The sequence below is a fragment of the Hippocampus guttulatus genome, chromosome 1 (assembly GCF_054856545.1).
Source record: "Hippocampus guttulatus isolate MCC_2025c chromosome 1, RoL_Hgut_1.0, whole genome shotgun sequence".
NCBI classification, from domain to species: domain Eukaryota; kingdom Metazoa; phylum Chordata; class Actinopteri; order Syngnathiformes; family Syngnathidae; genus Hippocampus; species Hippocampus guttulatus.
This window is the reverse complement of record NC_141261.1, coordinates 7,063,779-7,080,689: the sequence shown is the minus strand read 5'-3', so window position 1 is coordinate 7,080,689 and position 16,911 is coordinate 7,063,779. Positions and strand designations below refer to the sequence as shown.

The 16,911-nt window shown below is 39.1% G+C and overlaps 1 protein-coding gene across 2 annotated transcripts; it reads right to left on the bottom strand.

Moving 5' to 3' along the window:
- Nucleotides 1-394: 394 nt before the first annotated feature.
- hck (HCK proto-oncogene, Src family tyrosine kinase) lies at nucleotides 395-16,110 on the bottom strand. Of its 2 annotated transcripts, none has more exons than XM_086106904.1 (13): nucleotides 15,891-16,110; nucleotides 11,202-11,315; nucleotides 10,425-10,458; nucleotides 9,371-9,464; nucleotides 9,173-9,268; nucleotides 7,935-8,038; nucleotides 4,097-4,246; nucleotides 3,712-3,864; nucleotides 3,436-3,618; nucleotides 2,343-2,419; nucleotides 1,856-2,009; nucleotides 1,619-1,750; nucleotides 395-1,368 (listed from the first exon to the last, which is right to left on the bottom strand). In XM_086106904.1, the coding sequence occupies exons 2-13, from the start codon at nucleotides 11,301-11,303 to the stop codon at nucleotides 1,166-1,168; spliced, it is 1,482 nt and encodes a 493-aa protein (XP_085963030.1). In that variant the 5' UTR covers nucleotides 11,304-11,315; nucleotides 15,891-16,110; the 3' UTR covers nucleotides 395-1,165. The 2 variants fall into 2 exon arrangements, with proteins under 2 accessions (XP_085963030.1, XP_085963020.1); XM_086106894.1 differs by having other exon boundaries at nucleotides 11,202-11,318; nucleotides 15,891-16,105.
- Nucleotides 16,111-16,911: the final 801 nt, after the last annotated feature.

Here is a 16,911-nt window from a genome sequence, read left to right as displayed (position 1 = left end):
TCACGCTCACAATCACACCAAGGGACAATTTAGTACTCCATTAACCTGCCATGCATGTTTGGGAATGTGGGAGGAAACTGGATTTCCTGAAGAAAATCCACACAGGCACGGGGAGAACATGCAAACTCCACACAGAAAGACTAGAGCTGGAATATGAACCCTGCACCTCTGCACTGTGAGGCGGATGTGGTAACCAGTTGACTACTGACTACCAATAAATGCCTCTTTAATATTCAAATGTTATTCGAAAAGTATTACGCTCCCTTGAATTTCCACTAACAAAACAAGGGACCTTAGGTAAAACATAAAATTAAAAACTGAATCTGGGCTTTTGATTCTACATATAGAATCAACATTATGTTCATAATCACTTCTTTATAAAAATTCCAAAAAGACCATTGAAAAGTCATTTTTATTGTTTAGTATTTCTCTTAATGCAAGCAATTTATTTGACCTTGACATGAAAATATAAGTTATTTTTCCAAAGAACAAAATGAAGGCTAATATAGTACCGTATGGCACTGAGTTTTCTTTCTTGCCCAAATGAATAACTAAATATTAATTTAAACTTGAAAAAAAACCCTTCATCTTTAGCTCAAGTAAAAGAAAGCAAAATATAATTTAAGCATGGGGCAAGGCACAAAGAAAAAGAAATGTTGAAAGCCAGCACTTAATAGTATTAGATTTTTTTTTTTTACTTTTGACTTTGCTCACCAGTATGCAGTTGAATGCTCAGTTTCAAATTAACAGTACAAAGTGCTTTGTCAAACCTAATTGTGTATTGGGAAGTGCTTGTTGTGGTAAATAGAAAAAAAAGGCCTCATTCTTTCTAAAATTTGGATCAACGAACTATCCTTTCAGCTTTCACTACTGTTTTTACTATTCATAATCCCACATACCTTTGTAATCTATTTTAAAAAATGGTGCAAATTGCAGTCACAGGCAATTCTTGAGACTTTGACTTTTGATAACACAATCGCTGAAAATGAAGGAATCAGTCAAACTGGTGCGTTTGTTTTCCCCAAGAAATTTCGTCCACAGCCTGCTGTGACATCAGGTTATTAAGGGGTAACAGATGTATGTACACAAGGACACATAGGAAAATACTCTCAAGATTTTGTACAAATACTACATCATGAAATGGCACAGAAACGATGACTCTGAGTCATGGTTGCTGCTGGTACTGGCTCTCTGTGGCTGTGTAGAAATCCTCCAGGACACTCTGCAGGTAGTCAAAGGTTGGACGGTCATCCGGTTTGTTCTTCCAACACTCTAGCATGATGTCATAGAGTTCCTTGGGACAACTGTCCTGACGCTGCATTCGGTAGCCCTTCTCCAGTGAACGGATCACCTCTGGATTGGTCATCCCTGAAAATACAAATCACTTCATGAAATTCACCATTGGAATTTGGTAAATAACAACGTCTTGAGCATTGAGAAGCATTGAGACGGACTCCTGCGGATTGGTTTGCGATGGCAATCAAATCTCACGACGGATTTATCGCATTGTCAAACATTGTGTGGTCGTTCGATGAAGGCCGCTTCACAACGGTGATCGCCCTGTCCTACGTTATATCATCAGCAACAGCGTATGCTGTATCAACACCGTAGTTGTTACCTGGGTACGGTGTGCGTCCATAACTGATGATCTCAGTCAGCAAAATGCCAAAAGACCAGACATCTGACTTAATCGTGAAACAGCCGTAGTTGATGGCTTCAGGGGCGGTCCACTTAATGGGAAATCGTGCTCCTGGAGAACCATAAAAGAATATTCCAGCTCATACATGAATAAAAAAACCTAAAATTCAGGCAGCTCATTGAAGACAAAATTAAATAATACTGTAGCATGTCGTACCTTCTCTTGCTGTGTATTCATTGTCTTCGATGATGCGGGCAAGCCCAAAGTCAGCAATTTTGCATACTAAAGCCTTATTGACCAGGATGTTGGCAGCCCTCAAGTCTCGGTGGATGTAGTTCCTTTGCTCAATGAAGGCCATACCCTCCGCTATCTAGGAATAAACAAGAGTAAGAACCAACACCTTAGCGCTGTGTGTGACAAAATGATCATAATGAAAAATCTTTCAGTTAAGTTGCAGAAGAGACTTTTCAGTTTCTGTTGGCTTCAATTTGTTGGTTTACCACTGCAGTGATACAGCATTACACAATGTGTGTTATGGTACTTGTTTTGATTAGAATCTAAAAAAATAAACTACAAAGGATTATTAGCAAGATATTGAAAAGGTTCAACGAATCCAACGTAAGACATATTCACATTGCAACATTAATGTGGATGTTTTCTAATTAGAGGGCTGAAGCTCTGAATGAGACTGAGGGACTATTACCTGGGCAGAGAAGTCGATCAGCTTGGGAAGTGGGATGCGACTGCCTTCATCACTCTTGAGGAAGTCTAATAAACTACCTGCATGCATGATCACAGGCAGACATCATAAAGGTAAATCCAGGTAAACTGGGCTTTTAAACTTTCATCAGCGGCCATCATGAGAAAATTGTCATCTTAATTCCTTTATTCTCAGCAGCAGCCCCTGCCAGTCTTCGGGCAACAGGTGGGGTACTGAACTGGGTGCCAGCCAATCGCAGGGCACACATAATGATAAACAACCATTCACACTCACAATCACCCCTAGGCACAATTTAGAGCGTTCAATCAGCCGACAGACAATTTAGAGCATTCAATTAACTTATAATGAATGTTTTTGGAATATGGGAGGAAACCGGAACACCCAGAAAAAACCCACGCAGGCATGGGGCACATGCAAACTCCACACAGGAAGGCCGGGGCTCGGAATCGAAACCCATGACCTCTGCACTGTGAGGTGGATGTGCTAACCAGTCGACCAGCCAAAAAATGTAACATGAACATTTCAATTTATTAAGAGGACATATTTTGCACGTATGCACATATTTTGTTCATATTAAAAAGGGCCTTTTTGGCATATATCTGCTTAGAAAGTTCTTGGTCCTCCTTGCTGGCTAAGAAGGAGCAACAAACAAATTTGCCCCTCACAACTTTTTCTTCGAGCAAGTTATTTCACGATTGGTTTAAGATTGTTGGAGCATTGTGCTTGACTAATACAGTTAAAATCGAGGAAGTTAGAAATTCCTGACCTTTGATATAAACACATCACACACACACCACACACACACACACACACACACACACACACACAAATAAGACTAGGAAGTCATTGTGATGAAGAACTCTGACCTCTAAATGGCACTTCACATAGTAAATGCAAAACTTCAAATCAAACAAAATTTAAATGATAGCTGTCTGTAGTCCTTGGTTATGTAATACAACAGTGCTAATGCTAATGTGCTGAACAACTTGCTTGTTGCGCGGGTCACTCTCTCTCTCCTACTTTGGTTTGAACTACAATTAAAACCATGTTCTAGTGTGACAAGATTTACACATACCTTTTTCCATCAATTCAGTGATAATATAAATGGGCTCCTCCTTGGTGACCACGGCATGGAGTCGCACCAGTTTGTCGTGCTGTAAAGTCTTCATCAGGTTGGCCTCAGCCATGAAGGCTTCCACTGACATGCTCCCAGGTTTCATGGTCTTCACTGCTACCTTGGTGTGTTTGTTGTATGTAGCTGAACACATAACAACATTGATCGCAAGACACTGAAATGCCGCCCCCCAAACAGACATCACCAGAGTCGGAAAGGTGCTTGAATGTGTTGTACCTAGCCAGACTTCTCCAAATTGGCCAGCACCAAGCCTCTTCTCCAGCTTAAGCGATGACCTTTGGATCTCCCAGGCGTCTTTCTCCCAAGGCTTCTCTGGTTTAGGACTCAGGCAAGGGTTGGTCAGGGTCTGGCAAAGGCCATCGCCTTGCTCTGGACCGAATGAGAAATTGATTTACCCGTACAAGATCTGTTACAGTATATTTAGATTTTATCATATGAACACAAACGATCTTTGGGTCAAGAAGTTTTATAGTTCAGTTAAGGTCAGATGAGAGAGCAAATTTAGCATCCAATAGTACAACAGATATTGTCACCACATAAAGATGGTTTATGTGTTTAGATCGACTTCCTCAAGATCAAAACTTAGGAAAATCATACTCACTCTTGTAATGCTTGACCATCTCTTGCAGGGTACTGAATGTGATCCGGGGAGAGATGTAAAATCCTCCATTGTCCAGCATACGGATTTTATAATGTTTAACCGTGTCACCAGATGGGCCATCACTGTCCCTGACGGACAGGGAGAAGCTTCCTGTGAGAAGAAACCACAAGACCATTCATGCTCATGCATATATTTTTTAAAAATCATCATGTTCGTCATTTTCATCTTTTGTGGTTATGTTTGACTTTGGGTTTGACTTCACAGTAGCTTAATTCTCTTTTTTGTGCCTTGATAGTGCAACGTGTTTGGTCGCAGTTTGGTTATTTCCCGTTATTATGTCTGCCCTTTCTGCTTGTTGTGATTTTCTTCAGGCGGGCTCATCAGTGCTCCTCCCCCGTCAGCCAAACAGCTCCCTCCGTTCTTGCGTGCTGCCTAACCGACTTTTTACACCACTGTGAGCATTTAAAAAACACCTCTTCAATTTCTCCTATGGGGCGGCCCGGTATTCCAGTGGTTAGCACGTCGGCTTCACAGTGCAGAGGTACCGGGTTCGATTCCAGCTCCGGCCTCCCTGTGTGGAGTTTGCATGTTCTCCCCGGGCCTGCGTGGGTTTTCTCCGGGTGCTCCGGTTTCCTCCCACATTCCCAAAACATGCATGGCAGGCTGATTGGACGCTCTAAATTGTCCCTAGGTGTGAGTGTGGGCGTGGATGGTTGTTCGTCTCCGTGTGCCCTGCGATTGGCTGGCAACTGATTCAGGGTGTCCCCCGCCTACTGCCCGAAGACGGCTGGGATAGGCTCCTGCACCCCCCGCGACCCTAGTGAGGATCAAGCGGTTCGGAAAATTAATGAATGAATGAATTTCTCCTATACACGGTAACCGAAACCGGACTCCTTGTTGGCCCAGCAGAAGATGGGATGGGCTGAACCGTGGCTCATTTGGATGAGACAGGACTGGTCCATCAAACCAGGCAAATTTCAGCGAGGCTCAAGAATAGAGGGTAAATGTGCTATAATTTTTGACCCTTGAGGTATTTAAAGCATATCAGACATGACACATACTGCTTTTAATTGTGAGACACCCCCAACCCCCACATTCTGACACATCTCCCTGCATGCCAAAATGGAGGCATATTGTCATCATCTTATATTAATAGAAGCAATTTTTTAAAATTATTGCTTTAAACATCTCGTCTGGATGTTGGCTGTCTGCAAAAATGGGCCACATCCCTAGTTGAACAGATCATTCAGTTCTACCCCAGAAATGAAATTATTCATAAAAATAACAATCAGAATTCTGTTCAGTTTTTCATGTTTTCCAGGGAAAAAAATATAAAAATGACTTTGGGTATTATTTTAGGAGGGTGACAATATGCAAGAGTTCGGTATCAATTAAGTTGCACAACTTTGTGCTAAAATAAGTTTGGAACGTTTAGCTTTGGTGGAAGTTTGAGCTGTGCTAAGTTTTGAATAAATATAAATTGTTTTTAAAATTGAGAACTGAAGAAGCAGAAAAAAAATATAAGACCTATAAAAATAAACTAGTAAATATTATAAGAACCAGTAAAAGAGATCATTATCATGCACTATTAGAGCAGAATAAAAGTAACACACAAGAAATATGGAAGATACTTAACCAAGTAATCAGAAATAGTCCTAAAAAAATGGATTATCCAGAGTATTTTATCAAAGGCAAAAATACTATTTTGGAAAATACTGCAGAAATAGCAACTGAATTTAATGAGTATTTTGTCAACATCGGCAGTAACCTAGCAAAACAAATTCCTGATCCAACAAACTTGTTTGAAATAGATAGATATGTAGAAAAAAACTCCTCCACGATGTTCCTTACTGCTGTAAAACAAGAAGAAGTATCAAATATTATAAAAACTTTTAAAAATAAAAAGTCAACTGATTGCTTTAATATTGACATGACAATAATAAAGCAGATTATAGAATATGTAGTGCGACCTTTCACGCACATATGCAACCTGTCATTCAAAGCTGGTATCTTTCCATCAAAAATGAAAATTGCTAAAGTTATTCCAATCTATAAAAGTGGAGAAAGACATCGGTTTACAAATTATAGACCAATATCACTACTACCACAATTTTCAAAAATATTAGAAAAACTATTTTCTCGCAGACTTGATAGCTTTATACAAAAGCATGCGCTGTTAAGTGAGAATCAATATGGCTTCAGGGAAAAGCGGACCACCTCAATGGCAGTTATGGAGTTTGTGGAAGCAATAGCCACTAATATAGACAACAAAGAATTTACTGTTGGGGTTTTCCTAGATCTAAAAAAAGCTTTTGACACAATAGATCACAGTATATTATTGAAAAAACTAGAAAGATATGGCATTAGAGGTGTAGCTTATAAATGGATAAAAAGTTATTTAGAAAACAGATATCAGTACGTGCAACTCAACAATAAAAAAACGAATCAACTAAAAATCACTCACGGAGTTCCTCAGGGGTCAGTGCTTGGTCCAAAACTATTCATCTTATATATAAATGATATCTGCAAGGTCTCAAAACAATTTAAATGTGTCCTATTTGCTGATGATACAACTTTCTACTGTTCTGGAATAAATCTGAAACAGCTCCTGACAACCGTAGAAAACGAATTAAACAAATTAAAAAACTGGTTCGACAGAAATAAATTGTCACTTAACCTGAAAAAATCGAAGTTAATTGTTTTTGGCACAAGACCAATCAAACACCAAGCTAAAATTATGGTAAACTCAATTGAGATAGAAAGAGCGTATGAAACCAAGTTTCTCGGATTAGTAATAGACTCAAAACTATGTTGGAAGCCACATATCGATAACGTAAAAAGAAAAATAGCCAAAACCGTAGGGATCCTCTACAAAACCAAGGAAGTGCTAAATAAGAGATCTTTGTACACATTGTACACCTCATTATTATTACCATATATGACCTACTGTGTGGAAATATGGGGAAATGCCTGCAAAACAAACACACTCCCTATTCTCAATCTACAAAAAAAAGCAATTCGAATTATTAATAGATCAAAATATACGGAACCCACAAATCCACTATTTATCAAATTAAATACGATGAAATTTTATGACCTGGTTGACTTTAAAATCGCCCAATTAATGTACAAAGCACACAATAACCTGCTCTGCCAAAACATTCAGAAGTTTTTCGAAATTCGAGAAAGCAGCTATGATTTAAGAGGTACCAACTTATTCAAAAAACTCAAAACAAGAACAAACATCAAGCAAAGAAGTGTATCTATCAAAGGTGTTAATCTGTGGAATAATCTCGAAACGGACCTGAAAATGAGTAAATCGCTTGCTGAGTTCAAAAACAAATTCAAAAAAATAGTACAAACAACCTACATCAATCAGAGTTAAAATGATAAATTCAAAACATTAAATATAATGATAAATCAGAACTAAGTTGATAAATAGAGAAAGGTATATAAATATCCATTATGAATTTAAGAGAAAATTGACACAAGAGTGTCAGGGTGTGGAAGTATATAATCCCGATACAAACCAAAAGTTGTAAAAATATCACGGTTAAGGGTAAAGTATGAGCCTTAATGGAGACTTCTTTCTTCTTACTTTTCTGATTGATATAAAAATGATTTATTAGATACAATCACATAACGGGGTAGGACTAGATAAGTTTTTTACTTCTTCCTACTCCCTTGAACATAATAACTGTGTTGAATGAAGATTGATTTCTTTCCTTTTACTTTTTTTATCTACCTTATTTTCTGTCAAATTATTACTGTATATATGTTTTATGTTCAATAAACAAACAAACAAACAAACAAACAAACTGCACCCTACTTGACTCACCCTTGTTGGTCTCGCTGTCTCGGATCATGAACGATCCTACTCTGTTCCCAGGGGCCAGCAGCTGCCTCTCGGCATCTCTCCTGCTCACGCCCTTAAAGAACCACCTCAACAACAGGAAACAGCCATAAGAGCAGAAACCACATCTCAATCCAAAAAAAGGTTCACTTTCCCTTCAAACTGTGTTTTGTGCTTTATTTTACACCACTGCCATGCTAAATTATTCTGTTTAAATAAAATCACATTTGAGCTTCCTAATCATGAAAAATGCAGCCTAATACAAAGAAATGCATGCAGTTTATTCATTTTAGGTCTACAAATATCGGGAGAGGGCCTTTATGATTTTGTCACACAAAGTGACATAAACCACTATTTGTAATACTCTAACAAACAGTTTGTAAGTAAAGATACCATGAATAGCCTTGCATGCCCATGAAATAACATAAACAGACCCTTACCATGTTTAATGTCTCTAACTAGTGTTGGTTGTACTGTATTTATACTTTTGATTCATAAAGTCATCTCTTGATTTTGTATTGCAGGCCAAATTTGTCGTAGGCTGAACTGCATCCTTTATTTTTAGATGTGTCCCAGCAAAAAAAAAAAAAAAAAAAAAAAAGGATTGGATTATACCTGTCTCCATCCCAAATCTCTGATATTAGTATTCATACACAAGCAGCCCATTCCGGACGCCGCTTCTACTCTTCTATTCAGCTGTGTCTTGATCTGGCATTCGGAATTCGAATAAATGGGTCTTATTTTCTCAAAGCCAACTGTCGTTGACTTTGTTTGAATAGTATCACTTGATCAAGTCTCTTCGAAAATTTCATACACAAAAAAAGCATGCATCATTCCTGCTGATATCGTATCAAAGCGATATTGGTATCGAAGAGTACACTAGGTTGCGATATTGGTATCGTATCGGAGGTGAGCGAGTTGTAACGGGACATCTCTATTAATTTCGTGCTCTTCTGACTCATTATATTAAAAATACATTTGTTAAGTGACAATGAAAGGACATCAAGGCAATTAATTGATATGCTGAGAAAAATAGAACTGTTGGCAATTAGAGCTTAATCTTCGGATGTGTTCCTTAATATTAGAGACCACAAAAGTTGCGCCATGGCAGCAAAAGACACATTCTCTTCTTTTCCTTGTTACAAACCAGATCAGCCTTCTAATGATGAAGTTGTTATTGCATTGTAAGGTCATAGTGTTACTTGTGTCTTGTGTCTACTTACTCCTCCGCCTCCAGGGTGTCTTTCGCAATATAATTGCTGGGGATGAAGCCTTCTTGACCTGTCGAGATTGCCATCGCTCGCCACCACTCCCCTGATCTAAACAGAGAGACAACAAAGGATATTCAGTGAATGAAATTTGTTTCGATGAACGAATCAAGCCAGAAAGCAGATATGTATGTCACTGGTGGCTCTACTCACTCCTCCAAAATTTTAAGTCGGTCTCCCTTCTTGAAGCCAAGGTCTCCATCATGAATGGCATCGTAATCGTACAGTGCGATAGCAATGGTGTCCCCTGCGTCAACATGGAAGAAGGAGAGAATTTCGTCTGCGTATATTTGAGTGCTCATAGATGAATATCCATCCTTCGATTTGTTTCATAGCAATGTCAATACCGCACATACCACCACCTGCCACCCTCAAGCTAAAGTATTTAGTGTCAACTCCTCTTACGCTTAAACCTGCCTCTGTTAATCATAAATGGAAAGGGAACCGACGGTATTTAATATCATTACAGACATTTTATTTTAGCTGTAGTCCAGAAAGCTAGCAAGTCAGCTATTTCAGCCTTCCAACAAGAAAAATGTGCAATGGAAAAAAAGACCTGAGTCTGACTTTTGCCCAGTGTAGCATATAACAGTGTTTTTGGTTCTGAAATTTCGACACTATCTGAAAACGTCAGTGTCACTCCACACATCCCTTGTTATCGAGTAAAACTTATTTTTAAGGGAATTGTATGACAGTAAGAACGTTAAAATCCATCCATTTTCTACACCATTTGTCCGCATTGGGTTACAGGTAGCTTCTGGAGCCCATCCGCCTCATGTGAAATGTCATTTGTCTCTTTAGTTGTAAAACGTCAGATTATGGTGATAGTTCCCTATTTCCATTATTTCTTACAGAAACAATGATACGATATTGACGTGGCCAAAAAACATCCCGCAAAAAAGAAATGACGTTCAATATTAGAGGTTCCACTGTACTTAATATTAGGCACTTGTCAGTCATGTGACTGACCATCCCGTTTTAGTGCCGAGATCTTTGCGACGATGACATAGGATACCATCCCGTGGCCAAAACTATTCTTTCCTTTGCGTGTTGAAATTGCTTGCTTGTGTGTACTGCCCAACATGGTGCCGAGCAATGTTGCATAAGTGCGAGGCCAGGCAATGTGATACATTGCAGAGGATGCAAATACAAGTAGTGGAGGGTGACGATAAAGCAGAAAAAGAATGCAAAAGAGGGTTGTACGAACCATCTGTTAAGTTTGCATTGGAGGGTGTTTTGCTCTGTGGACAAAAAATAAATAAAAAATGAGTACATAGTAACACGTGAAACAAACATAAGTACAAGCGCATATTTGACAGAAAGGAAGGACTTATTCTTATCAGCTTTAAATATCTGAGCCTTGTTGGTAGGTTTTCACTTGCTCAGTATATAAAAAGCAACCAGGAAGTAAAACTCGCTGTGTGTGCTATATCATGCTGCATCTAAAGGTTGAGTGATCTTGGTTGTTGCTTAATAGTGAGGTTTTAATCACGCATCTCCAGCCTTTTTGACGCTCTGCTTCTGCTTTAGTCAATTCTCCTTTCTTCACTTTGGGTGAAAGACAGGAAGCAACGGCCAGGGGAACCACACTTATTAGATAGCAGCAGTGCACTGCTACCCAGTCCTTCCAATTGTCCAAATTCCTAATTTGCAACCCAACAACAATTTTATGCAGACTTTTTGTCATATAACGACATGTATTTTTAGGATAAAAGATAAAAGTGGGCACACGGCGGTTCATCACGTCCGCCTCACAGTGCAGAGGTGCAGGGTTCGATTCCGGCTCCGGCCTTCCAGTGTGGAGTTTGCATGTTCTCCCCGTGCCCGTGTGGGTTTTCTCCGGGTACTCTGGTTTCCTCCCACATTATTGAAAAAAAAAGTACAATCTTTCGACTGGACTGGTTGGATTTTTTTTTTTTTTGTAAGTCTTAATTTTAACTACATTTCTATCATAGTAACTGCTTACACTTTTAGAATTTCCTACCGTGGGATCTTTGACGTAGTGGGTTGTCTGTGAACTTTTCTGCACCTCACTCTTCCCTTTCTGAAGATAGTCCCGGTCCTTCTTTGAGCCCACACAGCCCATGGTGACGTCCTCCTACTTGAGAACGAGAGCAGAAGAGACTTTCAGATGTCATCAAAGAATTCCTTTGTAATATCTTTTTGAAAGTTTTGTTGTTTTTAAATGTTACTAATCGCTGTGGTTAACGTTTATGGCTTGTAAGATTGTTAAAATGCTACTCGAGTATATCATGACTTCATATTACTCTCTTATTCTGGAGTATCCATTGAGCTCCATCAGAGCACATACTGTACAGCATGTAAGATGCCTATTGGAGAGATTTTTTTAAACCATCCCTGATTATACAATACTGTCTTGTATGTATCGCCAATATGTCTAAAATGTGACTGGGAGCCATACAACTAGAAAATCCCAAGATACGATATATAGAGGACAAATGCTCCTTTTGACATTTATGCAGTCAGCTGACTGCCCATGCGATATCTGGAGTGCAGTTTCGCTTGATGTTTTTATTAACTGTAACTGTGTAAGAACAGAACCAGTCAGCTCAGATACTGTGATCATATACATTTTTGCATACAACCACACTGAACTGCTTCGAGGCTTTCGGTCATTGTGTTGAGATGAGAATACAGTATACCAAAGGATGTGTGTGCGCGCGCGCGTGCGTGCGTGTGTGTGAGTGTGAGTAGCCCACCATCAGAAATCTATGTAGCCCAGGGGTGTCCAAACTTTTTTGTTTGAGGGCCAGATACAGAAAAATGGAAGGATGAAAGGACCACTTAAAGATTCTTCAACTTTTTTAAACACGCTTCAGTCAGTCAAGAGAATATGCATGTATTGTTTGTCGTGTCCAGTTAAATTCCGCAGCTTTCTGTGAAAGCAAATAGTAGAGGGGTTTTCCAAATTTTTGGGGTGGCCAACAGCCCGCTATCCCACAGATCCGATCCAGCTCTGCACTGAAAGCAGCCAAATCCCATCTCCACATTCAGAACCAAAAAATACAAAAAAAAAGTGTAGTTAGCTGTCCATTTTTCAGTTACTTGAGGATCATGAATGTGATGTCTTCATATATCAGGCATAGAGCTCAAAATGGAAGAAACTTTTTTTGCCTCCAAAATTGAATTAGCATTATTCACCACAGTGTTCCATCCATCCATCCATTTTCAACACCGCTTATCCTGAAGAGTGTAGTTGCTGGAGCCTATCCCAGGTGACTTCAGGCAGAAGGCAGACTACACCCTGAACTGGTCGCCAGTCAGTCACAGGGCACATGTGGAAACAAATGACCTTTCACACACACATCCACACCGTCACTAAGTGGGAACCGATCCCACGCTGCCGGCACACAAGACTGGCGAGTGTACCACTACACCATCAGCGACTTCCACTCCAGTGTTTTGAAGATAAGTTGTGTTCTTCTATTTATCACAAATGGTTTATATCTTTAAATATGGAGAAAGGTTCAACAGTACGCACTCCTTCAACAGTACGCACTGCCGTCTCACACATCTTCACGTTTTTTGACTAACCTTCCAGCCCATGTCAAATGTTTGTTTTTTTGCCATGCATGCCGCTGAAAAATAGATGGCGGGCTGGCAAATGGCCCCGGGCTGTAGTTTGAACACCCCGGATGTAGCCCCCAGTTAAGCCCCATCCAGCATTTTATGTGATATTGTAGAATATATTTAGGAATTATTTTCTCAGCACCCCTATGTATCGGACAAGTCCTCCTTTTGCCCCGGGAGAGAAAAAAAAATCCCAATCGCATTTGTTAGTAGTTTGATACAAAAATAAAATACTTACAAAGGTGTTAACAGTTAAGCATGACTTATTTGCTTTTGCAAGAGAACTACAATGTTTTGACATGTTTGGTGAAAAGTTTTGTTTTACAGTATGTGTTAAAGGTTTTGCAAAAATCGCCAATAGTTATGAATACATAACTGAAGCCATCAGAAAAAAACTAATTGTTGGATATAAATATAAAAAAATTGAAAGGTTTTCCTTTCTGACAAATGTTGTCAAAATAACCAATAATGACAAAAAAGATGTGCCTAAAATGAAAAATGAACAGACTAGCGATGATTTCAACTTTTTCATCTGTGGCACCATGAGTCACATTTCAACGGGATAGTTGCTATGCCAAGAATGTTTCCTCGATTCATTCATTTTAACAATACTGAGCATTGCAATGTCAGTCCTGACACATCGGTCCTTGTTTTGTGCGTGGTCTCGTGGTTCTATCCATTTACAAGCGCAGTTGGTTGACTTTAAGGCACATGGGCTGGCATTTCAGCCTTTATATCGTCAACTAGGAGAGAAGTGGGGCTCTCTTGAAATAATTTCAAGAATCATCCACCACTTCCTGCTGTGTCAAGGGATATATCACTTGTATTGTAAATTGATTGAGAGATGATTTAATCCTATTCTGCAATATGGCAATGTTCCTTCTAATATATTGTTCAGCTTTGTACAAGTGTTAGCTAAAACACTGACGTTTTTGAAACATTGGCAAACGAAAGCATTTTTGTGTCAATGTGTGTGTTTTGCTGAGAGAGAGATCATGTCATAAAATGGATGGGGAAAATTGCTTTCAGATGAGTTTAACCAAGGAAGACCCACCAAGGAATAGGAACTGGACAAATGATACATGAGGATATTCAAGTGAACAAGGAAAAAAAAAAGAGGAAGAACCGTGTGTGAAATTAAATGAACTTTAAATGAACCCACAGGGGTGAACAGGTATGTTGTACGTAAATGACATGAATGGTGTAGAAATAGAATGAATGACTGGGTGAATGATTTGTGGAGCATGGTTGAAAGTGGCATATTATCTGCATGGTTGCAAATCCTTCAACATGTGTGGAAAGAATAGAAGTTAAAAATGTGAGTGACTGATGAATGAACATTGAATCAGTCACTTTGGCCCACTTTAAGATAATCAATAATACTGGTTATGATTTATTTAGTGTGGTTTTTGTGATGGCCCGGTGCTCGAGTGGTTAGGGACCCCCAAAAATGGGATTTGGAGGTGACAAATGGAACACACTTAAGTAATTTTCAAAGCAGCAGCACAGGGCGCCATGCTTAAATACACCTTCGTCTTATTTTCATGGCCAAAAAGTGTTTTTCAAATAAATATTATTAATATAAATAATATTTCATCCAAATAATTACGAATTCACTCTTGTGTTTAGTGATATATGACACAATCGGACTCATGAATGAATTCGGGTTGGATCTACACCGTCGTAAAGCTTTGAAATTTAGTGGTTACTTTGCTCTATTCCCTTTTATTTTCTGTTTTGATTTCTCCTGGTTTCCATTTTGGGCAGCAAACTAGAGTTTAGATGCTGGGTTTAAATTGCACCCTCTGCTGGTTGCGATCTTATTGTGAAAGTCATTTCTTCAAACCAGCAACTCGAAAGCATAACTCAGTTGATTAAGGGGTGTGAAACTTGTTTTAGTCACAGGTCACATCGTAGTCATGTTTTTTTTCTGCATAATGATCTAATCTTATTACATACAATACAGTATACATAACTGTTCCTGTTGTAATTGAATTTGCAATTATAAACCACAAAAGCAAATATAAATCTTTTTAAAAACTACAACTTTCTCTTCAATAATATTAAGAAGGGATTCGGTCAAAAAAAAGTAACATCTCTTAAAAATGAAGAATAACTGCATTTTCTCTGCTCCAATAAAAATGCAAAAAAAAACAAAAAAACCCGTTTGGGCAGAAAAAAAAAGTCAACACTTTATTTGCTCTAGATTGCCCATTTGCTACAAACTGTAAAGTGATTGGGCCGGCCTGATGTGACCAGCCTCTGTTTTAGAGGTTGACATTTGTCATAGATTGATTTAATTCGAACCACAAAATTGATGATTGAATGAATCACATGTTTCCAGGACACTCTTCTTTGTACTGTGTTTCATGGAACAGATAAGAAGCAATGTCTTCATGATTTATCAGTCGTCATTAGTTGCTAAAATGTTGAATGAATGACCAATAACGTGGAGTTTACATGCTCCTTTGCATAATCGTGGAGGTTATTGAACAACATTTTGCCTAGAATGTTATAGTTTGAAATACAGCACAGACAATTAAACAATGATTTGGCCGGGGTATGATGTAATGTTGGCATTTTTTAAGAAAGGTTTTCACAACACACGGAGGACCGCTCCCATTTTACATTAATATAATATACCTGTACGTGTATATATATTTTCAAAAAGGAATCCAAGGATTAAAGCAGGTTTAAGAGGGATAGTGCATTCGTGCATGACTATAGCCTCCTATTGCATGACATATTTATTTGTGACAACACATGGGAACAGTGCTAAAAACACTCAAACTTCGTGACACATCACAGATAGTACCGACGGACCACGGATAATTTAGGCGCAACCTGTGTGAATCTTTCCCAGCATTAAAAAAAAAAAGTTAAAAATTGTAAAGGCATCAATCAGGTCGGTGCAGCTAACGTTTCGTTTATGCTAGGATAAAATCAAACTCCTAACCAATTCACTCACTGTTTTTTGATCACAACAATTGATGAACAATGTTTATAATTTCGTTTTTAGGACAATTTGGAATACTTGGCTCGACAGTGATGTCACAATATAAAAAAAGAAAAGAAAACTCACCGCCGCTTTAAACGAGCACTCCTATGACGACTAGTTTAATAAAATTATTCTGCCAGAGTCCCGGGTCCGAAATTATTCCTCATTTCGTTCTAGCAGCTTCCATTGCCAATGTGCTTCAAAATGAGGAGCACAGCAACTGCGACTTGGACGAGGAAGTTGGGAGTGTGCTGCTGCTAATCTTGAGCGAACAGACAAAAAGGGGAACCAGCTCTCCGAATCTTCCACTTTTACATTATTTGTTTGATTTTGCTTTCGTTATATTTAACAACACCGCCGTTTTTCACAATTCACTTTTTTTTGTATTGAAAACATTTTTAAAATGTAGGCCATATGCAGTAGTTAATGTCGTTATCTCTATTCTTTTGGTTTAATCCATTAGAGGTCGCTACAGAGAGTCGTCCTTTCCCATCTAATCGTCCAACTACGTCTTCCAGTGTATACAGAGAGTATGAACCCTCTCCTAGGTCCTCCTTTCCCTCTTGCTCCATCCTCATTGTCCTTCTACCAATAAACTCACAATCTTTCTGCTGAACGTGTCCTAACGTCCAAGGCCCAGTCTCTCTAAATTTGTCTCCAAAACGTCTAAACATGACTGTACCTCTGATGAGCCCATTTAAAATTCAGTTCAGTTTGGTCACTCGAAAAGAGAACATTAACATCTTTAGCTACCATACATTATGGCTGGCCGCACCAGTTTTATGAACCTGTCCATCGATCCATCCATTTTCTGAACTGCTCATGGTTCCAGGTGTGCTGGAGCCTATCCAAGCTGTCTTCAGGCAGTTGGCGGGGGACACCCTGAACTGGTCGAGTGTTCCATTAACCTGCCACACATCCTTTTGGAATGTACCCAAAGAAAACCCAAGCAGGCACGGGGAGAACATGCAAACTCTACACAGGAAGGATGCAGCGGGAATCGAACCTCTGCACTGCAAGGCCAACACGCTAACCAGTCGACCACCCGGCCACTATTTTTTTTAACCAGGGGTTTGAAAGGAGGTTGCATATGGATTGTACAGCG